At 40.2% G+C, this 24,953-nt stretch overlaps 1 protein-coding gene across 4 annotated transcripts in view; it reads right to left on the reverse strand.

The window, feature by feature from the left end:
- The window catches only part of OSBPL1A (oxysterol binding protein like 1A), a 225,060-nt gene that overhangs the window by 12,022 nt on the left and 188,085 nt on the right, over nucleotides 1-24,953 (reverse strand). For all 4 annotated transcript variants that reach the window (XM_059409375.1, XM_059409377.1, XM_059409376.1 and 1 more), the window contains 4 exons: nucleotides 19,584-19,659; nucleotides 4,824-4,958; nucleotides 3,755-3,852; nucleotides 2,840-3,022 (listed from right to left, as the gene is read on the reverse strand). In XM_059409375.1, coding sequence (XP_059265358.1) covers nucleotides 2,840-3,022; nucleotides 3,755-3,852; nucleotides 4,824-4,958; nucleotides 19,584-19,659 — 492 coding nt within the window. The remainder of the gene's footprint in view (nucleotides 1-2,839; nucleotides 3,023-3,754; nucleotides 3,853-4,823; nucleotides 4,959-19,583; nucleotides 19,660-24,953) is intronic.

The following is a 24,953-nucleotide window of genomic DNA, read 5'->3' on the forward strand; positions in this document are numbered from 1 at the left end:
AATCATCCTGGAACTTTTTCTCTGGATTGTGTTAATATAGGTCACTTTAGATCAGTTAGGGGAGAACTGACATTTTAACTATATTAAGGCTTCAAATATACTAAAACACAGCCTGCCTTCCGTTACTCAACTGTTCTTTGTTTTCATCAGTTTTGTGTAGTGTTCAGTAAACAGAGCCTATAAGTAATTTATCAATCTTCACTCTGCTACTGAGCCTATCCCAGTTTTTGTATGCTACTGTACTTTTCAGTATTAAGGTTTCCAAAAATACTTCAATTTCTTTGCTGGAATGTCTTTCTATTCATTTTAAGAGTTTTCATCTTCATGGAGCAACTCCGGAAGCACAGTTATAAGAGCTGCTTTAAAGTCTTTGATGCAAATGCCAGTATCTCTCCCCAATCAATCTGTCATTCTTTAGTCTTCAGAGTCCTCAGATAGGTGCTCTCTGTCTTCTGAATGGCTGCAATCCACAGGACTACACAGTGCTCACTCCATTTTAACTAGAATAGGAACTGCCTTTGAATTTAAAACTAATTTTTTTCTTTAAAAATTTAATTCAATTTACTTAAATAAAAAACAACAATTCACTCATTTCTTCCATCTCCTCCTTCCTACCCTTGGTAACCACCGACTTGTTTTCTTTATCTGTGAGGTTGTTTTGTTTTTTAATTTTTACTTTTTATTATTTACTTATTTCCACATGTAAGACAGCTCATATGGTATTTATCTTTCTCTTATTTCACTTAGCATAATGTCCCTCAAAGTCCATCCATATTGTGGCAAATGGCAAGACATTCGTTTTTATGGCTGAATAATATTCCATTGTATATATACACCACATGTTCTTTATTCATCCATGGATGGACACTTAGGCCGTTTCCAAATGCTAGCTATCGTAAATAATGCTGCAGGGAACATGGAGGGGTGGTATATGTCTATTCAAGTTAGCGTTTCCATTTTCTTTGGGTAAATGTCCAGAAACAGAATTGCTGGATAGTGTGGCAGTTCTATTTTTAATTCCTTGAGGAACCTCCACACACTGTTTTCCATAGAGGCTGCACCAGTTTGCATTCCACCAACAGTGCCATGAAAGTTTCCCTTTTTCCTCACCAATACTTGTTATTTCTAGGCTTTTTGATAATAGTCATTCTGATAGGGTAAGGTGGTATCTTGTTGTGGTTTTGATTTGTATTTCCCTGAGGATTAGTGATGCTGAGCACTTTTTCATGTACCTGATGGAAAACTGTATGTCTTCTTTGGAACAATGTCTATTCATATCTTCTGCCCATTTTAAATTGGACTGTTAGCTTTTCTGCCATTGAGTTGGAGGAGTACTTTATATATTTTGGATGTTAGCCCCTTATCAGATACAGATTTGCAAAATTTTTCTCCCACTCTGTAGGTTGTTTTCATTTTGTCGATGGGTTTCCTTTGCTGCGCAGAAGCTTTCTGGTTTGACGTACTCTCATATTTTTTTCCTTTTCTTTCCCCCACGCTGTTTTGCTTTGTCTTTTGGTGTTAGACTTAAAAAATCCTCACCAACACCTATGTCAAGGACCTCATCACCTATATTTTCTTCTAGGAAATTTATAGTCGTATATTCAAATCTTCAATCCATTTTGAGCTAACAGGTGTGGTGTAAGAGAGTGGTCCAATTTCATTCTTTTGCATGTGGCTAGCTGTCCAGCACCATTGGAAGAGACTTTTTTCCCCCTCCTTTTTCATAAACTGGCCATATAGGCATGGGTTTGTTTCTGGGATTTCTGTTCTGCTCCATCCATCTCATGTGTTTGTTTTTTATGCCAATGCTATACTGTTTTCGTTACCATAGCTTTGTGGTATAGTTTGAAATCAAGAAGTGTAATGCCTCCAGCTGTGTTCATTCTCAAGATTGCTTTGGCTTTTCAGTATCTTTTGTGGTTCCATACAAATTTTAAAACTGTTTGCTCTGTTTCTGTGAAAAACATCACTGGCATTTAAAAAATTTTTTTTTAAATTTATTTGACAGAGATCACAAGCAGGCAGAGAGGCAGGCAGAGAGAGAGGGGGAAGCAGGCTCCCTGCTGAGCAGAGAGCCCCATGCGGGGCTCAATCCCAGGACCCTGAGATCATGACCTGAGCCGAAGGCAGAGGCTTAACCCACTGAGCTACCCAGGCACCCCCATCATTAAAATTTTGATAGGAATTACACTGAAACTGTAGATTGGATAGTATGGATATACCAATAGTATTAACTCTTGTAATCCATGAGCATGGAATTGAGAAAACAATCCCATTTATAATTGCATCAAAAAGAATAAAATACCTAGGAATAAATGTAGCTGAGGAAGTGAAAGACCTGTACACTGAAAACTATAAGACATTAGTGAAAGAAATTGAAGAAGACGTTAATAAATGGAAAGATATTCCATGCTAATCTTTTTTTTTCTACAGCAAAAGAGGAGGACTTTCAAATTTACCTAATGTCTAAGATGGGCCAATTATTATTTCAATAGTTCTGAAAGTGAATTCATTTTGAAAGACGTTAAAGAAAACATTGCCTTGATCTAAAGAAAGTGCCTCTTAAGATCTATCATGGAGTAACTGACTCCATTCTCACTTAAAATAGACACAAATACCATAGTCAAACATCAAGCTCAATTTTTCATACATTCCTAAATTGATAAACAATGGCTACTGCAGTGCTTCCTAATTCTTTTACAGAAAGGTGGATAGTTTACGCTGTATAAAAGCTGTTTTTCTCCAGCTTTAGAACAACACTGTTAAGTCTGTGTGCAGGTATATATATTTACGAGTAGGCATGACATGAAAAGAGTTTAATGGCTAGATTTCAACTCACTCAAGGAGCTCCAAAGTGATGGTTCCTTTGGGTTCTGCTTCCACACTCTTGCCCCAGAACTTCAGTTTGGGGTAGATTGAGCCATGAAAGATGAAATCATTGTTTAATCCTTCAGCGTGAAAAGCACTAATGGGTGGGTGATGGCTGACCTGCTCGGAGATGAGTCTGAAACCAAGGTCATCTCTTAAGATAAAAAAAAAAATAAAAAGAAGCAGCAGCATTATAATTAACTCTTGCCATGCAATGTGTACATTACTGTCAATTCAGTCAAAAGGTGATATTACAGTTTTAAATAGGTTCTAGCTACTTGAACATATCAAAGAATAGGCACATGAATTTGGGCAACCTGCAAGAATTGACAATATTAGCCATGCAAATTTAAAACTTATTCCATTGATATTAAGAAAGGGGAATCTAATGTGTCCCTGCCCTTTCAAACAGCTACAATACAAATGAGATCAAGACTTATACAGAGATGAAAAGGATTCAGCAAAACTAAAGCCAAATGGATTCCCTAATTGTGGGTAAAGAAGCAGGCTACAGTAGGCATACAGCAGGCACAGAGAATTATACCTGTAGATGCATTCATTGCCTTTATGCCAACAGTCTAAATTTGTTAATATATATTAAATGGGTATTAAAAAAAACTCCAATCATATTTTATGACCTACAGAAGGAGAAAAGAATCACTAATTCCACATGATCAGAAATCCCGAAATCCTTGTCGTAATGGTGCATTTCATATATGTGTCCATTTTACACAGTCTATAAAACAGAACCAACATCAAAACTATTAACTTGCTCTAGTAATGCAAAATGTTGGTAATGTTAAAAATATATACATTTTTTCCCCTGTTCATTTCAAAAGCTATATAAATCATACAAAAGCCATCTCAAAAAGTGAAAGATCTTTACCGAACTAATTCATAGGTCTCTCCCAGCAGTGGGTTGAAAGGCTTTCCCGTGCGCTCCCACTGAGAAGCAACAGCGGACACGGCAAATGCTGCTACACACTGTGGAACAGAGCATCAGGAGTTATAAATAGCCTAGCTTGCTCCCCATTCTTTTAGGACCTGAAATTTTGCTGAAGAGTGTAATTTACAAAATTATTTTGAGGAGCTTAGCTGTTTGGATTTTTAATACAGCTCTAGCAACTTAATATGCCAGTGTGGGCACTCAAAACGAGAATTACTAGTCATTCTGGGCCATGTGGTTTTTATAACACCCTAAGGGTGCCACAAATTTTCCCAAGAACTTTTAAAAAACCCTCAAACCCCAAATCACTTTTAATTCTCTTAAAATTTCTAAAAAGTACAACATTTTTAGGATAGGGAAAATGAGACATAACTGAACACTGGTATCAAGTCTCATAAGGCTGCGAAAAGCTGACTGATAGAAACGAAAGAACAGGAAGATTCCCTTTAGAATGTCATGGCATTGCCCGAAGAGGAAGAGTGTGTCTATTCTGTTCCGCATGTACCTGACCCATCCACACACACCACGGAAGCATCTTGTACCAAAAACAAAATTAAGAAGTGCAATTCCTTGTTGTCTTTTGATTTAACCTGTGACAGTGTGTATATTTCTTACATACATAAGCACATATCTGTATTTGTATGTGTGTGTGTGTGTGTGTGTTCCTTTTTGGAAAACAGTCTAAGAACATCTGAAAAAAGAAAAATTAAGCTATTTCCCCCAACACCATACTATTTTCTAAAATGGAGACTCAGCTCACTAACATCCAGATTTGGTAATGGACCACCTTCTGCTTCTCTTGCAATTGTCACTGGTCTTTCCACTGTGGTGGCACTCTGGCTGGAGGATGGCAGGGGAGGGAAGGCAGAGGACACTTCAAACACTCTCTGGGAAGCACATTTCCCAAACTCCCACTGAATTGAACACAAATTCTTTTTGTGTTTTTGGGGGTGGAGGTAGCAGAGAAGTCTCTTATCTCACGCCCTTTCAGTGTATGTTTGACACATACCTGCATCCTTTCCACAGAATCGGAGAACGAACTGGCCTTGTGGATGAGGTATGTATGCTCCATATATTCGGTGAGTCGCTGCAGGAAGCTCAGAGGCTCATTAAATATAACCGGCATGGTGATCTTGGACAGTTCCTATTTCACAAGAAAATGGAAACAGTGATGTCCCATAGACTTGGCAAACTTACCTGCTGCCATATTTACCTAACATGTTCCTGGGAAGGAAGTAACAGAAAACAGTAGCCCATGGCATTTAATTACTATCCATTCAATTTCACAAACCTTTCCAGAGCACCCAACAATATGGAGTATATTGTTCCAGGCATGGAAGGAAACACATAGACTACCCAAACATTCTCCTTGACTTCGAGGAGCCCATAATCTGGTGAGCATAAGATGATGAGTAGTAATAAATCTGCCTTAGACAGAATTAGGAAATGAGATAGAAAGGTGATGTGGACACAAAAAACAAAGATCTTCACAGTGAGCTAATGATTGGTGATAGGCCATTTTTGTGTTAATTTTCCAAAAGAAATTTCAGACTGTTTTTGAACAACAGTGAGGTTTCCTGAGCACTCAGATCTACTATACTTTGTGGACTCGGTTCTAGAAGGCTAAAATGCATTTTATAGAACATGTTTTAAATTCTATCTGCTAAAATGAAACAATCACAACAGACTTCCAAACATAATGTAATGACTGGGGTGGGGGCAGGTCTCTGACTTGAATGTTCAACTCTGTTTACCCCATCCCGCCAGCAAACAACTCCAACATTAGGTCTTTAAAAAATTCTAGAGAGATGCCTGAGTGGCTCAGTGGGTTAAGCCGCTGTCTTTGGCTCAGGTCATGACCCTGGGGTCCTGGGACTGTGTCCCACATCAAGCTCCTTGCTCACAGGGGAGCCTGCTTCTCTGCCTGTGCCTGCCGCTCTGCCTGCTTGTGTGCACTGACAAATAAATAAATAAAATCTTTAAAAAAAATCGCTAGGTAACAAATTTATCTTGGTATTCTCTAGAATATTCTGCTGATCATCCCAACCTTCCACCTACCATTATTTACCTTTTGTTTGGAAATCAGGTCTTTCATAAAAAGTCTGGTGACTAAACTTATGTGGGTCATGTGACCATTCCCAAGGCTTGAATGCCATCTGTCTTACCTCTGACTTTAACCCCTCAACACCCACATTCTTACTGACCTGCACCATTAAAAATAATGTAACCTTCACAAAAATACAACTGGAGTGCAGAAGCTCATTCATTACCATAAAATACTGCAGAATAGACAGACATGTAGCAGCTCAATCTGATTAAATAGTAGGTTTCTATTTCTGGGGAGACCAGGGAGAATAAGAATCTAGAAAGAGATAAGAAAAGAAGGCTGCAATATGTGTACTTTGAGATCTTAACTCCAGAACTGCACTGTTGTACCCAGGTCAGAAAACTGGGACTACCAGAGTTTATCTTATTGCAATGGCTCAGGCTCTCTTCCTTCTCTGAAAAAAATACCTTCCCTGGTTATTTTCTTTAATAAAACAAGACAAAACAAAACACTAATAGAGGAACAGGTAACTCTAGGTATAAAATTTAACAAGAAGGAAATAAAAACATGAAAATGCTCCTTCCCCCAGAGACAAAGCAGATCAACAGTATGGGATGCACTGCTATGTACTTAACACAGCGATACAATAAAAGTAGGGAACATCAATATCTGCATTTAACAATGGACAGACCATCCAGATAGACAATCAAAAGAAAAACAATGGACTTAAATACTATGTTAAACCAGACAGATCCCAGAGACTTATACAGAACATTCACTTTACTGGATAGTAGCAAAATATACATTCTTTTCAAAGGCTCATGGAACATTCTCCAGGGCAGATTATACACTAGGTACAAAATAAGTCTCAGTAAATTTAAGAAGATTCAGACAACATCAAGCAACTTTTCTCATCAAAAGAGTATGATATTAGAGATGAACTACAAGAGAGACATCTGGGTGACTCAGTTGGTTAAGCGTCTGCCTTCAGCTCAGGTCATGATCCTGGGGTCGTGGGATTGAACCCAGCATCAGGCTACTTGCTCAGCAGGGAACCTGCTTCTCCCTCTGCCTGCTTCTTCCCCTGTTTGTGCTCTGACAAATAAATAAGTAAAATCTTAAAAAAAAAAAAAAAAGAAATAAAAGAAATGAACAAGAAAATGGAAAATGGAAAAATATATGGAAAATATACAAATGGAATGGAATACAAATACAATGGAAAAATATACAAATACGTGAGATATAAAACACATTACAGAACAAATGGGTCAAAGAAGAATTAAAAGGGAAAAAAATCAATAAATGTCTTGAGTGAGACAAATGAAAATGGAAATACAATATGCCAAAACTTGTGGGATGCAGCAGAAGCAATTCTGAGAGGGAATTTCATAGCAATAAATGCCTACATTAAGAAACAAGAAAGATCTCACATAAAAAGCCTAAGCTTATACTTCAAGGAACTAGAAAAAGACAAACGCCCAAAGTTACTGGAAGAAAGGACATAACAAAGATCAGAAGGGAAATGAAAGAAATAGAGACTAAAAAGATAATAGAAAGGATCAATGAAACTAAGAGCTGGTTCTTTTGAAAAGATAAGTAGACAAACCTTTAACTAGACTCATCAAGAAAAAAGAGAAAAGACTCAAAAATTATAAATGGAGAGACATTACAACTGATACCATAAAAATACAGAGGATCATATAGGCAAAACGGGTGAAGGAGAGTGGGAGACAGAGGCTTCCAGTTATGGAATGGGTAAGTCACGAGGGTAAAAGGTACAACAAAGGCAATATATCAATGTAATAGCACCATGAGAGATCGTAGCTACATTTGCAGTGAGCATAGCATAATATAGACTTGCTGGATCATTATGTTGTACACCTAAAACCAATGCAACACTGTGTATCAACTATAGTTCAATTAAAAAAAAAAATACATGGAAGGATGCCTGGGTGGCTCAGTCAGTTAAGCATCTAACTCTTGATTTCGGCTCAGGTTATGATTTCAGGGTCCTGAGACTGGGCCCCGCTCTGGGCTCCACACTTAGTCTGGAGTCTGCTTGAGATTCTCTCTCTCCCTCTTCCTCTGCAACTCACCTCTACTTGTGCTCTTTCCTAAAATCAATCAGTCAATCTGTGAACCCCCACCCCCACACACGCGGAAAAATAAAAAACTACTATGAGCAATTACATGCCAACACAAATGAGAAAACCTAAAAGAAATTGATAAATTCCTAGAAATATGTAATCTATGAAGACTGAATCACAAATTAAGAGAAAATCTGAACAAATTATCTGTAAGGACATTGAAGCATAACCAAAAGCCTGCCAACAAACAAAAATCCAGGACCCCATGACTTCACTGGTAAATCCTGCCAGACTGTACTTCCCAAACTCTTTTAAAAAAACTGAGGAAACACTTCCAAACACATTTCATGAAGGCAGCATTATCCCAACACCAAAACCAGAGAAAGACACCACAATCAAAAGAAAATCGTAGAGCAGTATCTCTTATGAGATGCAAAAGACTTCAACAAAATATTAGCAAACCAAATGCAAAAGTACATTAAAGGATCATATAGCATGATCATGTGTGATTTATTCCTGGGATGCAGGATGGTTCAACACCAAAAATTAGTGTGATACACCATATTAACAAAATCAATGATTAAGATCGTATGATCATCTCAATAGATGCAAACACTGCATGTGACAAAATTCCATATCCTTTCATGATAAAAACTCTCAACCAAGTGGATAGAGAGGGACTATACCTCAACATAATAAAAGCCATTTACGACAAGCCCATAGCTAACATCTTGCTTCCTAGGTAAACAGAATACAACAAAGAGCCCAGAAATAAATCCACACATATATGGATTCATTTTTGACAAAGGAGTCAAGAATATACAACGGAGAATAATTTCCTCAATACATGATGCTAGGAAAACTGGACAGCCACAGGCAAAAGAATGACACTAGATGACTATCCTACACCCTTCAAAAGAGTTAGCTCAAAATGGATTGAAGACTTTAATATAAGAACTGACACCATAAAACTAGATGAAAATATAAGGGGTAAACTTGTCATGGGTCTCATGATTTTTTTTTTTTTAATCTGACATCAAAAGCAAAAGTAACAAAAGCAAAAACAAAAAACTGGGACTGTATCAAATGGAGAAACTTCTGCACAGCAAAGAAAATTATCACCAACATGAAATGGCAACCTACAGAATGGGAGAAAATATTTATAAATCATGTACCTGATAAGAGGGTAGTATCCAAGATATATATATATATATGTATATAATCTTCCAACTCAATAGAAAAAAGATGACGTTCAAATGGCCCATAGATAGAAGAAAGGTGCCCAATATGACTACTCATCAGGGAAATGCAAATCAAAACTACAGTGACACGCCACATGACATCTGTTTTACGTCTATAAAAGAGATGAATGGCTGGCAATGATGCAGAGAAAAGGGATCTCTTATGCACTACTGGTGAGAGTGTAAAGTGGTACAGACACTATGGAAAGCATAGTGGAGGTTCAAGAACTTAAAAATAGAACTGCCATATGACCCAGAAATTCCACTTCTGGGTATTTACCCAAAGAAATGAAAACACTAACTTGAAAAGACATCTGCACCCCCATGAGCAGTATTTATAATAGCAAATATGGAAACAACTGAAGTGTCCAGCAAAAGATAAATGGATTGAGAAAATGTAATTATTGTGGTCAAGAAAACCACACACATGCACACGCACACATACAGAGGAATATTATTTGGCCTTACAAAAGAAGACAATCTTGCCATTTGTGATAACACAGATGAACCTGGAGGTATGCTAAGTGAAATAAGTCAGAAAGAAAGACAACTCCGTAGTATCACTGATATGTGGAAAACAAAACAACAAAAACAAAATAAAAATATGAAAAAGGCTAAACCGCAGAAACACAGTAGGGAGGTGGTTGCCAGGGGCTGTGGGTAGGAAGTCTCGGGAAAGATTGATAAAACAGTACAATCATACAGTTATAAGATGAATAAGATCTGAAGGTCTAATATATAACATAGCAACTATAGTTGATTAACCCTGTTTTGCATAAACAAAATTTGGTAAGAGTAGAGAATTTAAATGTTCTCACAGTACTGAGGTGACTCGCGTGTTAATTAACTCAAGGGGATCCTTTCACAATGTATATACCATATCCAATCACCTTGATGTATACTTTCAATATCTTGCAATTTTGTCAGCTACCTCTCAAAGAAAATCTCTTCTCCAGCAAACTTACAGTACAGAATATGCCTTAGAAATTAATTTTTTTCAGCAGATCTTTGAATCTTATTTAGCATCTACCAGGTGCCAGACACTGTTTTAGGCACTGGGTTCAAAGACCTGGCAGGGCCAACCCCGCCCTGAAATGCCCTGCTCTCATCCCTCAACTCTCGTACATCCTACCCGTATTTCAAGGCCCAGCCCAAGTCTCTCCCCTTCAACCATTCTAGGGCTCATTGATTTCTCGCTTCCTCCAGCTCCCGGAGGACCAGACCCTTGATCTCACCATTTAGCTCTTGATTGCGTGGGAGACGTCCTGCTGCTGTGTCTGCTCGTCTTGCTAACTCTGCAGTAATACAGTTCCTGGGGGGAGGAGAGCGCCTCAGACACCGCACCCGGCCGGAGCCCCTACCCCACACGCTGCTCTGCAGTCCCCGTGCCCACCGACCTCATGCCTAGTCAGGCGTTTATCACAATGTGCTAGGCTTTCCTGACTCCTTCACTGGGATACAAGCTCCTTGAAGTCAAACCCTCTTTTTAAGGATGCACAACAGTTCACATGGCAAAACGTAAGAAAAGGGAGGTTACAAAGCAACATGTTCACCAGTAGGTTTTATAGACCTAGAAATAAATGCCAGAGGGTCACAGCACCAACTAGTTAACAGCTGTTACCTCGAGGAGTGGGCAGTACAGGGGATCTGAATTACTTCTTTATGCTTTTCTGTGTTCTCTAAGTTTCCTACAATGGACACGCATTGCTCTTTTAATCAGCAGTCAAGCAGGAAATTTATTTCAAAGTCTAATACTTTCAGCCTGGCAAAAGGAAGCGAACAAGCTTGCGCCGTGGCAACTGGGACCGCCTTACAACACACACACTGACCTGCCAGTCACAAAATGCACAAGAGAGAAACGAGATCTAAGCAGCAGAAGGGAAAAAGAGCAACAAAATCTGCTCAGGTTAGTCCAGTCCTAAGTGGAGACATTAAAGTGATTTGAAGAGTGAGTCCTGAACAGAAAGCAGCATGGTGCCTGCAGGGAAGTTGGGGAGCTACAGGTGACACTGGTATGAAGTGTCCCTTCTGGAAAGGCTGGCTGGTTGGGGGGGACAGCTGCACAAAAGAGTGAAGGCACGAACTCCACTCAGAATGCTCAGAAATGGTTAAGATGGTACATTTTATGAATGGGCTCTGAGATCAAAGGCCCCTTGCTACCTCATGCTTGTGTCACCCCGATTAAGTCCCTCACCTCTCCCCAGATAGGCACTTCATTGTGTGCCTCACAGGGCTTGTAAAGGTTAATTCCTATATGACACTTAGAAGAGCAGCAGGTGTAATAGCAATAAACGTTAGCTATTATCATTAAGAACACATGTAAGGCCGCCAGGTCCTCCTCCAAGATGCACAGGGGCAAGGGGGCCACAAAGAGTAGGATACTTCGCCCTGTCACCTGGGACACTGAGCTGTAGAAAAGCTACTCAGAAGGCAGTATGGCTTCCAAGTTTTGTTTTGTTTTGTTTTTTAAAGATTTTATTTATTTTAGAAATAGTGCAAGTGAGCAGGGGGAAGGAAAGAAGGAAAGGGAGAGACTCTTAAGCTGACTCCATGACCAGAGCAGAGTCCCACACAGGGCTTGATCTCACGACCCTGAGATCACGACCTGAGCCGAAATCAAGAGTCAGAGGCTTAACCGACTGAGCCACCCAGGTGCATCCCATCTTCTGAGTCCTGGTTTTCAAGGAGAGGACACCTCCCGGAGCTCCAGCCAGGACGGACGGCTGCAGTCCTATGGGAAGGCTCTGCTGGCTGCTGCTCCATCCAGTCACCAAGAAGACAGGGTTCACCAGGGGGACGACTCGAGCCCTCTCCTTCGACAGTGTGTGACCCACACCGTGCTGTTCGTGCTCTCTACGTTTCACTCTATCATGTACAACAGCAGGGTGAGACTTCATTACAGGAAGGAAGAACTTTATTGCTAAGCTGGATTCTCCATGTTTTTTTAAACCCCTAACAGCGCTAGAAGGACAAAATACTCCCTGAGGCAGATGTGTTCGAGGCGACAGCCTGTTTGCCTGTGCCGCGTTACAGAAGATCAGATGAGAATCCTGGCCTAGGGGCTTAATCTTTCATCTCGAAAGCAACACTAGGTGCGCTGCATCTCTTCACATATATCCTCCCAGGGAAAATACCCAGGCAAGGATGCGATGGGCAAGGGCCTGCTGGCCGCTGGCGGCTCAACACAGCTGGCCGGGCCTCACAGGAATTAGCGAGCAAGTGAGAGAAGGCGAGCTACAGACCAGAGACCGAGGCACAAGGGACATGGTTTATCATCAATTCAATGGGTGGATTATTTTCAATCATTTGAAAAGCTCCTAAAATTCTTAAATAAGCTTCTTTAAATCCAGTGTTGCAATCCAGAATGACTTCAGCACCTTCTTCCTACTTCTTTTAATAACTCAGAATGTATGCATTTAAGGACCCAAAAAGGGCCAACATCTGGGCCCAGCTAACAGAGGAGGAGTACGAAGGAAAGAAAAAGACCCTGGAGAACATATACACATAAATCCAGTCCAAGATAATACCCTCACCCCCTCAGAAGAGTATAAAAAGCTATTTTAAAATATAGCAATGGATGTATAACTTTATTGGTTCTACTAGTCAAATTATTTTAAGGTAACCTTACATTAATTTTAATTGTTAAAATCTACAGTTCCCTAGATATGTAATAAAAAATTCAAGTGACACAAACTGTATTTTGTTCTGTCTTGGAAATTTTTACTTCCCATATAATAGTCTGGTATTGGACCCTCTCAATACTGTATACAACTAATTAGTACTGTGTAGATTCCAACAATAGGAAAAGAAACAACACACAATATGAGGGTCAAGTTTCAGGAAGAAACATTAGCTGGACTACTTTTATCACTGGGAGTATCAGTGAGCTGGAAAAATTAAGTATTTATGCCAGGCAGTTCCACCCTGTGACCCAGCTAAAAACAAAGTTTAAATTTATCCATGCAAATTAATAGCAACCAATGATGAAACTGAAGAAACTCTTAATTGCAATTTCTCATCAGCTGACAAACTGAGAATTTAAAAAAAAAAAAAAAAAAAAGAGGGAGAGAGAAGGAGACATCATCACTTAAGCACTACTTAAACAGCCTGAAGGCAAGGCCAAGTTTGATTCCAACTAAAATGGAAAACATTATATGTACATAAAGTCTAACACTGTAACAACCAAATGTGCAAATATTTAAGACCTGGGTTACCCAGAGAAACTTAATTTAGGTCTTAGGCTAAATCTGTCTGTTCATTTGTCCAGGTGGCCAGCTTGCAGGCAGAGTCCTCACCCAGGAGTGTGACCCGAGCATTAAGTGAGTTTCTAGACTCTTCAGTGATGGTCAAGTGCTAGTTGCAGTCCTGGCTCTGTTCCTTGGATGTGCCTTCTGCAAGACGAAGCTGGCACTGGATCTTTCCTTCACAACCCCCCACCCCCGACCTCCCATAGCTACAAAGGATATAAAAATTCACTTTGGAGGGTCAAAGGTCTCTTTCACATCTGCTGCTGCTCAGTCCCCTCCCTCTATAAGATTTCTACCATCTACTAGTTATCTTGCATGAGAGGTTCTTGCTGTCTGAATACCACCGATTAGCCCAAAGCAGTCACACGAAGAACCCACAAGAGAGTTCCCTTGGGACTATCTGGATGAGTGGTCAGGAAAAAGCCTACTGCCCTCATACCTTCCACTGCTGCTTACAGCACTGTTCCTCAACCCTCACAGACCAGGCCAAGGGGAACGCAACAGGGGAACAAGTGGAAGATAACACAGCCAGAAATGAAGGAACTATGGGGCAGGAAACGGATGTGTCTTTGTGTATGAACTGAACCACACTCTGTGGACCTTGGTGCAAACCAATGGTAAAAACAAAGAAAAAGACCAGGAAAGCTATGAGGAGAAAGACAAACAGAAAGATATTCCTTTCCCATTCTTCCTGTCTAGTAGCAGTCCTTGCAGACTTGGATGGACAGCCACTATGCAGGAACGTGGAAGGATGACAGATGCACTGGCTGAAGCTGGAACTGATCTCTGTCTTCACGCTGTGTATTCCCTAGAGGTGAAGTCACAGAGACTCTCCCTTAGCCACATGGGCCACATGCTTAAAGGAAGCCCATTTCCAGGTGCTCAGCCTCCATAGGCACCCTTACCTTACCAGTGGCAGGCTCAAGCAGATGCCTGCACTGGATGTCATGCTGTTTCTCTTTTTCCACTTCCCCTTTTCAAACTACCCTTCTGCGATGAGGGGTGGGGGAGGACCCCTCCCACCACCCTGAATCACAGTATAGGATTCTTGCCCTGCAGGGCGCCAAAGGAAGGTGAGGGTTAGGGAAGCCACTTTTAACGGAGGCCCCATTAGTCTGAATTTGGGCTCCATGACTTTTTTCTGTTTCAGTTAAGGCAAAGACCTGACATCAGAAATGGGGCCTTCTAGCCATTTCTCCCATATTGGGGTATTCTGACTTCAGATCATTGCAAAATGAGGTGGTAAAGATGCCAGGTTTTGTTTAACTGCTTTGCTGTTTCTGATCCAGGTCTCTCAAGGCAGTGTTAACAATGCACCAGTTGCGGCAATGCTCCAGATTGTATCCAGGTCTGTATTGATCTTAGATTTAGAATTCAAGAGTAGGACAGCTGTCGCAGTGACATATACTAACATATTTATTTATCTGACCCCCAAAATAACATCACATTCCTGACAGCTGACCTGGGCTGTGTCCGAGCGGAGTCTGGCTCCGTGGCCATGTGGCAGGCCCTCACATCGAGCAAACGAGCTGAATCTATGGCTTTGAGGGAAAGCTTCTTCTTTACAGCTCATGCTAAGATGGAAGTTATTATATTGACACAGATGTTTCAGTGAAAAATATTTCCATGTTTTCAGCCCCTTCACACTGCTGCAAAGTGTATGTGAGTGAGAGGAAAGAGCTATGTGAAGCAAAATTACCGGCCCTGAGAAAGCTGCTCTGGCTACTTTTCCCAAAGACCAAGACACCTAAGGATGTCAGTGGAAATAACAAGATGTTTCATAAGTTAAAGTTTTCCAAATTTTTGTTTGTAGTGCCACTGAAGACGTCCTAATTGAGTTGTCAACTTACAGATCATAAAAAAAATATTTTTGATAATACATTGCTATCTGAATTTTGGTACACAGTTGGGAAAGGGTCAAAGAACTGAAGGATATTGCTAGATGCTCAAAAAAAAAAAAAAAAAAAAAACCCCACCAAACTCCTACTCCCATCTGTCTATTAATATGAGCAAGGTTTCTTAATCCTTAAATCTATTAAAAAATAATAATCATTACTGAAAATCCTCTTACAAAAAATCTAACAATAGGAGACATTCTCTGATATCTAAACCCAACTGAAAAAATTTCATTTTATGAGTAACATTTTATCTTCTATATTAATATTTTCATAAATTTGGCAATGCCTGTTATTTAGATCACTCATTTATTAATACTTGGAAGAATAACTTGATGCAGAGAAACTTTCATTATTAATATGGGATATATGCTATCAAATTTTTATTTTTGTATGTACTTTTATGATAGCAAAGTATGATAGAGTAATGAATAAAATACCTTCAAAGATAAAAAAATTAAGAATAATATTCCATAAGAAATATGGAATGGAAATATGAATTAAAGGAGCAAATGGAACTATAATATAAACTTTTCAACTCTTAAGGAATAGCTTGCTCTTGCATTCAAGCCTCTATGGTATTTGATTCTACTAGACAATATTTAAAAGAGTGATGTATCATTTTTAAAGGTCAGTTTTTATAAATACATCAGGACTTTTTCATCTCTGATAATAATCCAAATATTAAAATTCTAGGACTCCAGGACATTTAACAAACACATGGTTGGCACCCGCAAAGCCATGAGCACAGATCCCTACTCCACTTTTGCACCTATATACCCCACTTGCCTCACCCTGGTGCCAGCCCTGGTTCCAAAAGTCACTAAGTGTGAACACCGTGACCTAACTTCTGGGTGAGTCCCACTGAGGAACCCTAAAGGGAGGGGAAAGAAGAGGAGGAAGAAAACAAGGAAAGCACAAGGCAATAGGATTATGAGATTAGAACCCTCCAACAAAAGGACAATGGGAATAAGGAAGTAAGACTTCAAACTAACCAGTATCAGAACTGATTCTGAGCTGGGAACCAAGTATCAGTTATGTAAAGTATTCATTTCATGTAGTCTAATCCAGCAGCTGGTAACACAATCCTGTCCAAAACAGACTGGAAGAATAAGGAAGGAGGTCAATTAGTTTGGAAATCTAAGTCTCTATGTTCTTTTCAGAAAGAAGCAAAGCAGACTGTGTGCGTCTCTGGAAGTGGAGGACGGGGTCAAAGAGACCTGGGCTGGGGAAGGGGCTACAGGGCATGGCGGTCCAGGATGGTAAAGGTCTGGAGAAGATACTCTGACCTTCTTCCTGATGAAGACAAATTATACCTAGACAATACCTAACAGATAAGCATCTCTCACGAGTTCATAAAAGCCAGGTATTTTTGTTTTTTTGTTTTAAAGTTTTTAATTTTTATATAATCTCTACACCCAAAGTGGGGCCTGAACTCACAATCCGAGATCAAAGTTGCATGCTCCACCAACTGAGCCAGCCTGGTGCCCTGAAACCATGTCCTGTGAATAACGACACTATACTACCATAAGGGGCATTCTTTTTTAAAAAGTTGGGACTGGACCCTAGTTCAGCGTAGAACTGTGGATGTTCACACTCTCTACTCTCATCTGGTATGCTCCTCAATTTACATAGATATCATGAAACACTCTGGTTTGACACCAAATATCCTCTGCTACTTTTAAGACTTATTGTTATAAAACTGAGAAACTGGGACTGTGAAGCTTTGGGGAAGAGCTGGCTGAAAGAAATATGCATGGTCTTTGTAACTGAGATTTACCCACAGAGTAAGGAACTAAAGTGAATGGATTAAGTGTAACAATCACAGAAATGCAATTGCAGGATTAAAAAAAAAAAGTCTTCATTTTGACTTCAGTGCAATAAAGTCTCTATTGAGTTTATAAAATAATCGTTCTTAGAGGAACATTTATTAATGTGGATTGAAAGGAAATTAGCATTTGGAAGTGCTGTTCTTTGGGCACTGTCATAGGATCCCCCTCTCACAGGCAATAGAAACAATCAAAAGGTGTTAAGTGTTGGCCAACAATAGATTTAAAGTACTGTGTATCTTGAAAGAGAAGTGCAAATATCATTGCTAGACTAAATTTTTTTTAAAGGTTTTATTTATTTATTTGACAGACAGAGATCACAGGTAGGCAGAGAGGCAGGCAGAGAGAGAGTAGGAAGCAGCCTCCCCACCGAGCAGAGAGCCCAATGTGGGGCTCGATCCCAGGACCCCGGGATCATGACCTGAGCGGAAGGCAGTCATGACTCAGTCAGACTGAGCCACCCAGTCCCTCCTAGACTGAATTTTTAAAAGTAATTTTTCATATTGACTCCTCCAACATCAGCCTCCTTCTATCTTCCAAAAGAAAATAGTCCAAAACTTAAAAAAAATGTAAACTGTATTTTCCAAGATGTCCAAAAAGACTCAACCACCATACCCAAAGTTTGCATACAAATTCTGTTGACCAAATAAGTCTTTGACAGATGTGGCATCCATTCTACAGGGAGGGTTTCATCCATTAGAGACTGTGTAATCAATACAGTGAGCTGGAATCAGCATTAATTTAATGTAATGGGAAATATGATGACTATTTTTATGATGAATATTCCTTTTGTGAACCTGGTTTTTAAACACACACCTATATGCCTATTTGTATACTAAATCATAATGGTAAATATGTTTATTAAGGGTTTGAGAAATAATGACTCTATAGAATACAAATATTAATTTTTTGTCTGGAAAATTTCAGATCCAAAGACAGTAGTATGTGTAACATCTTACTTGAGAATATATACATTTGGTTTGTCCTGATGAATCTTAATATAATCAAAATAGGATTAGAGGAAGGTGCTCTGATTCTCAAATGGGATTAACTGCTGCTAATAATATTGAGCATTATGCTAAACCAGGGACTTCCTAGATAATTTACATAAGTTATGTTATTTATCTCTCAACACACCTAGTAGGTACAAATTAGTCTCCTGACTTTACACAGGAGGCAACCCCATCAGGAGTGGTAAGGTGGCTTCCCCGGATCTCAGACAGGAAGCAGCAAGGCTGGGATAAATCCCATTATCCGGCTGTAGAGCTTAGCTGAATTACTCTCTGCGTAGCAAAATCAGAAAATACTTGTTTAAAATGAATGTTTCTGGGATTAGCTCCTTGGAAGTCACATTTGGAAAGCCTCAGATCAGAGGACCCCATGCAGAGAACAGGGACCTTAGAAAAATGCCCAAGCAGGCACATCAAAAGCTGCAAGGATTTCAAGCACCAGAATGAAAACAAAGTGAATATACTTCTTGGTGCAGGGAAAATTCTTGGAGGACTCCCAGAATGCACATTAAATTTGCAAAATTACAAAAAGGAATGTCCAGGTAGATTCCCTAGCAGCTTAGGACTTGTGTGTTTTAAAGTTTTTATCATTCTAGTTGGTCAAAGGTCGTGCTGGAAGAATTAAGATAACTTTACTCAGAATTCCAGCCTAACTGAGGTCAGGATGGTTCTGTGAACCACTGTTTTAAAGAGAATCTAAGGATTTATGGAATAGTAAATTTTGCCATCTGCCGCTCTCCCCGCAAATCAAATCAACCTGCACAGCTAAGGAGAGACACTCCAAGTATCTAATACATCACACTTAAAATTCAAAGTACAAATCAATGAGCTCATGCAAAGAAGTGTGCATGAAATTACTACCTTCTACATGTTGGCGAATCTGTGCTCTCTGAGAGAATTTCTGGGTAATTTTATAGGGAAATAGAAATGTTGTATTACAACAGGAAAAGAGCATTTTCTTTATTTTTTTTTTTTTTTAGAGTGAAAACTCCCATTAAAATCCTACTGCAATGGGGGCGCCTGGGTGGCTCAGTGGGTTAAGCCGCTGCCTTCGGCTCAGGTCATGATCTCATGTGGGATCGAGTCCCACTTCGGGCTCTCTGCTCAGCAGGGAGCCTGCTTCCCTCTCTCTCTCTCTGCCTGCCTCTCCATCTACTTGTGATTTCTCTCTGTCAAATAAATAAATAAAATCTAAAAAAAAAAAAAAATTGTTAAAATCCTACTGCAATGGCATAAAGAGTGGTTCAAATTCTGTCAGGCAGACCTAAGACTTTTTCCAATTTCTGATTCTCACATTTCCATAAACTTTGTTGTACATCACATTTATGCCAACATGAAGATTCCCTTCCAAAGGATATGCAGGGAAACCTATATCTACTTGATGTTATATTATAAAATTGAGAGTTCATTTACCATTCCAATACATTTTCTCAGGATGCTCCAGATGCTGAAGTCATTTCTGGAAAACATAGGAGAAGGCAAGCTTGTTCTGAAAAGGAAAAGAAAAATAAACGGTTAATTTTAGTGCCATTGGCACTAGGAAGGAAAAGCTATTGTCATTAATATGAACATCACAGGCACATGGGTATAGATGCTGTAAAAATGTGGTTGGTTATGGACAGATGGGGTCCATCTGGGGTTGTAGCCCTGATCACTGTTATGCTGGTCCTTGTGAAGTGTCACAGCAGATCCACTGGCCCTGTCCTCAGTGTTATTCTGATCCTGGTGATCCCAGCTCCTCCCACTGGGTGTCCAGCTGTGTGCACCCCCTCAGAGGTCCGTGTTCCTTCCGTGCGCTGGCACACTGAAGATAACTGTCGTTGGGTTCACGACACACCTACCCTATCTTGATACTTCATATATTATTTTACTCTAGCTGCTAAACAATGTAAACAATATGCCATCACAGGGCTTAGTTTAAGGTTTTTAAGAAATTAAGTGGAAAAAAGCAAATGAACTACAAAGCCAAAGCCAAATTTAGGCCTGGCATTATACATTAGTACTTCCCCAAAGATGTTGACATCGAACAAAATTTAGCATATACAGAAGGAGCATTTTCAAAGCCCCTGCATGGGTTTGGAGGCAAAGAGAAGGATGGTGGATGTCCAAGGCAAAGGGTCTGTGGCCTGGTTAGGACCCTGTCAGGGTCGCAGGCATCCTGAAGTTGGGCCTGGCTGGCCAGAACCGCCCCACTTTCACAAATCACAATGACAGCACTACCAAGGGGAGCAGGGAGAGGTGCCCAGACCAACTTTCTGAAACACTGTTAAGATAGTACATTCTTTCTGGTTATCTTACCTTATGGCAAGGGATGCTGGCTTAGCAGTTGCCATTTAAAACATACCTCTGTAACTAAGAATACTAAAGAAAATAGTAAGCAAAAAAGTTATCTTCTAAAGAATAATTATTCTGTAAACTAAATTAATTTGAATTGTAGAAGTTAATATAATTTTAAAATAAATAATATTTTTAAATCCTCCAGGGTAAAATTCTTCTGCTAATCTTTTTCTTTTTTAGAAACACACACTGCTCATTTGGCAGATCTGTCATCGAACCAGTCTGCTGGATAAGTAGCCACAGATGGTATTTAAATCACATTCTCCACAATCCAGGACTGTGAATCCCTGTGACATGAACACAGGAACCAAGGGACAGATTCCCTGCCATTATGTACCATTCACATGTACAATGCTGTTTTACAGATGTGTATTTGGCCCCTGAATAACACGGGGTTTGAACTGCACCAGTCCATTTGTATGTGGGTTTTTATATACAGCACAGTACTGTAAATGTATTTTCTCTTCCTTATGATTTTCTAAATAACATTGTTTTAGCTCACTGTATTGTAAGATATTATACATAATATGTATAACACACAAAATATGTGTTAATTGATGGTTTTATGTTATCGGTAAGGCTTCCTGGCAATAGTAGGTTGTTAGGAGTTAAGTTTTTGAGAGGTCAAAAATTACACATGGGTTTTTGACTCCCTGGGAGGTATAGTGCTCAGGGGTCAACCATATTTTCTAGCCTTTGGCTATGAAAAAGTCAGCCAGAAATGGAAGAGATGCTAAAATCTTTGTGAAGATGGAATGAGGGCCTATAATTCCTCCCAACCAATGGTTACGTTGAGTGTACAGGTATGTATTACTATTTGATTAAAGGCAAGAAGAATAAGAAATATTCTGGAAGCAAGAAGATAAAAGACATCCAAGGCTTTTTTTTTTTTTTCTTTAATTTTCAATTTTGAAATCATTACAGGACCTCCAGCCAAGAATCCCACCTGGGAATATTCCGCATTCATTTTACCCACGTATCTCGCTATGATGTTTTAGGAAACTGCAGTAGTTCCTCATTCACCTGGAGGTCAGGTTATCTGCAATGTTATCTATTCTAGAGCACAACCAGAAAGCAGAGGTAAAAGGGATTGCAGGAACAGGCCATCACAAAGCCCAGGTATTTTTCTAGTGTAAAACACATAGAAGCAAACTCCTTCAGATCACATCCTGTGCAATAAGCTGATCAAAGGCAGCAAGAGAAACACTGGCCTTCAGGACAAGTACACAATGTGGAAGTTGTAGCACAGTAAAAGACCTCAGGGTTGTTGACTGTAATCTGAGTCAAGAGCACAATGAGGCTGCCAAAAAGGCAGGTGCAATCTCAGACTGCCAAAAGAACAGTAGCTAGAACATTCCTAAGGACAACTCTGCAATGATCTGACCAGAGCCAGGATTCAGCTCCATGTGCCACTTTTAAAAGGAACCTTAACACTTCCACTCAGGAAGAATTATCAGCGGCTAGGCAAAGGTGTCCGGAAAACATTTCTTACAAGCAATGGATGAAGGCAAAGTGCATTCCAGAGAAACAAAAGATACCGGAGGTCTGGGAAACAGTATCTTTTCCCATGAAAACATGGGAAACCCTCGGAAACATGACCGAGGTCTTGCGGTTTTAGAGGAAAGGGCCAAGAGAAAGAGAGGCCCCACACCCCACCCTCCCAACAAGAGCCTTCAATATACACCTTTGACCGCTTCAGTATTCTTCACAGCACTGATCAAAACATGCCCTATCACTGTAGGCTCCTGAGTATTAACTGCATCCCCCAAAATGTTATGCACACTCCCAGAGAACTCATGTTTCATCCACTGCTTATCCCTGTTGCCTAACAAAAAGGAGTTTAAGTAATTGTTGAATGAACTCTAGAATGTGTAAGGCCTGTTAGCATGCATTAGCTTTTTCATAAAGAACTTGGTTTTGGGCGCCTGGGTGGCTCAGTGGGTTAAGGCCTCTGCTTTCTGCTAGGGTAGTTATCTCCCAGGGTACTGGGATCAAGCCCCACCTCAGGCTTTCGGCTCAGCAGGGAGCCTGCATCTTCCCGCCCTCCCGTGCCCCCCCACCATGCCCCCCCACCACGTGTGATCTCTGTCAAATAAAAAAATTTGTCGAATAAATAAAATCTTAATAAATTAAAAAAAAAAATCTTTAAGGGGCACCTGGGTGGCTCAGTGGGTTAAGCCACTGCCTTCGGCTCAGGTCATGATCTCAGGGTCCTGGGATCGAGTCCCGTATCGGGCTCTCTGCTCAGCGGGGAGCCTGCATCCCCATCTCCCTCTTTCTGCCTCTCTGCCTACTTGTGATCTGTCTGTCAAATAAATTTAAAATAAATAAATAAATAAATAAAATCTTAAAAAAAAAAAAAAAAGAAGAAGTACTTGGTTTAATCTATACTACACAAACGAGGACTAGAACCACTGGTGGAAGTTAAAGGATGCTGATATAAAAGTCTGTCTGACAGTTATAATACAGAATACAAAAATGATAAAGAAGAGATTCTTATTAGGTAAAGGTTTCAAACAGAGGCTGAATGATCCCCTTCTGTCATGGCTCAAAAAGGGCCACGCACTGGGTGGGAAGCTGATTTAGAAGAGCTAGGCCAGGGATGTCATTAAACATCCTCTAGGGAACAAGATGAACGCCCACACAAAGTGTTATCAGCTTTAAATATTAGTGGGGCCAAAGTTGAAAAACCTCCCACAGAAATATGAAAGCTTCATATACAAGTTTCAATTTTGCAGGGCTACATTAAAAAAGATAAATTCATTTTCATAATAAATTTTATTTGGGAGTGATGTCAGTATCATGGTGCTGTGAGTCATTCCTCTTCTGTTCCCTCTGTTTTACAACTAACTGGACGTACATACCCCGGAAGGGGGAAAAGCAACAACAACAACAAAATGACACAGCGCCTCTGCACTGCGTTGGTACCAGGATGCCCAAGAAATGCCTCCATCTGTGTTCCCTAAAGTGGGTGGACCAGACCGTGGAAGAGGCGGGGGAGCGGGCAGCGGTGGCCAGGGATGGCAGCGAAGGCAGCGGCTGGGCCTGCAGTGAGCCAGCACAACCTTTCTGGCAGAGGAGGCAGAGGGGGAAGGCAGCGAGTGGGGGGTGGTCTGCCTGACAACAGGCGCTGCAGCTGGAGGGACCAGGTTCCCTACGAAAAGACCCCAGTGGCTGGAGGGAGGGAAGGACTGGGAAGTAGGCAGACAAAGAGAACTGAAGGAAAGCATCTCCTCCTCTATGCCCCAAGAGGCAAGAGGCAAAAGGCTGACCCACAAACCTCTGGAACCCTTCCCACTTGAAGATCCCCCCACCTGGCCATTGGTACACCCAAAGCCCCTAGTGCTAAGTACACACCTCCCCCCATTTTGCCACTCCTATGCTTTTTTCATGCTCCCAACCCTTAGCAGGAAGTCAGTGCTGGTAACAAAAATCAAAAAGTTGTGCTATAGCCCCATCTTCTGGAAAACAAAAGGAAACCCCCCCCCATCTACCAACCTGTTGAACTGTTAGAATCAAAGTAAACAAAGCCTTGGCTAAATAAGAAGTGTTCATGACTTCAAATGTGGAGGTGGGGGCATGTCTCATCAAACACTGTGAAAAATCACTAGAATATGGTATCATAAAACATAATTCCAGCAATGGAACCCAAAGATAGGGAATATTATAATCTAACTGGTAATTTAAAATAGCAGCTATGATGAAATTCAAAGAACTTTAAGAAAACTCCAAATGGCAATATGGTGATCACAGGAATAAAATTAACAAATCTAAGTGCTTTATCAGAGAGACTGAAATTCTAAAATAGAAATAAACAAATTCTGGAGCTGAAGAACTCAATAAATGGGATGAAAAATGCATTAGAATGTGCTGGAAATGCAGCTGATCATATGGAAGAGAGGATTAGCAAGGTTGAGAACAGAAATATAGAAATGATTCAGGTGGAAGAGACAGAAGAATTAAAAAAAGTGAAAATAACCTATGAGAACTATCTGACTCCATCAGAAATGCCAATAAGAGAATAATGGGTATCTTAGAAGGGAAGAGAGAGAAGGAAGCAGAGAGTGCATTTAAATAACAGGTGAGAACTTCCCAAACCTGAGGAAGCAACTGGATATATAAGTCCATGGAGCTAACAGAACACCTTTTTGTCCTCAAAAGGACCTTCTCCAAGATACATTATATTAACATTGTCAAAAGTCAGTAATAGGGGTACCTGGATGGTTCAATCAGTTGGGTGTCTGACTTTGGCTCAGGTCATGATCCCAAAGTCCTGGGATTGAGCCCTGCATCTGGCTCCCTGCTCCACAGAGAGCCTGCTTCTCCCTCCCCATCTGCCTGCCAGAAAGTCTCCCTGCTTGTGCGAGTCTGCACTCACTCACTCTCTGTCAAATCAATCTACCTATCTTCAGAAAAAAAAAGTCAATAATAAAGAGGGAATTTTAA

The sequence above is a fragment of the Mustela nigripes genome, chromosome 8 (genome assembly GCF_022355385.1).
Source record: "Mustela nigripes isolate SB6536 chromosome 8, MUSNIG.SB6536, whole genome shotgun sequence".
Taxonomy (NCBI): domain Eukaryota; kingdom Metazoa; phylum Chordata; class Mammalia; order Carnivora; family Mustelidae; genus Mustela; species Mustela nigripes.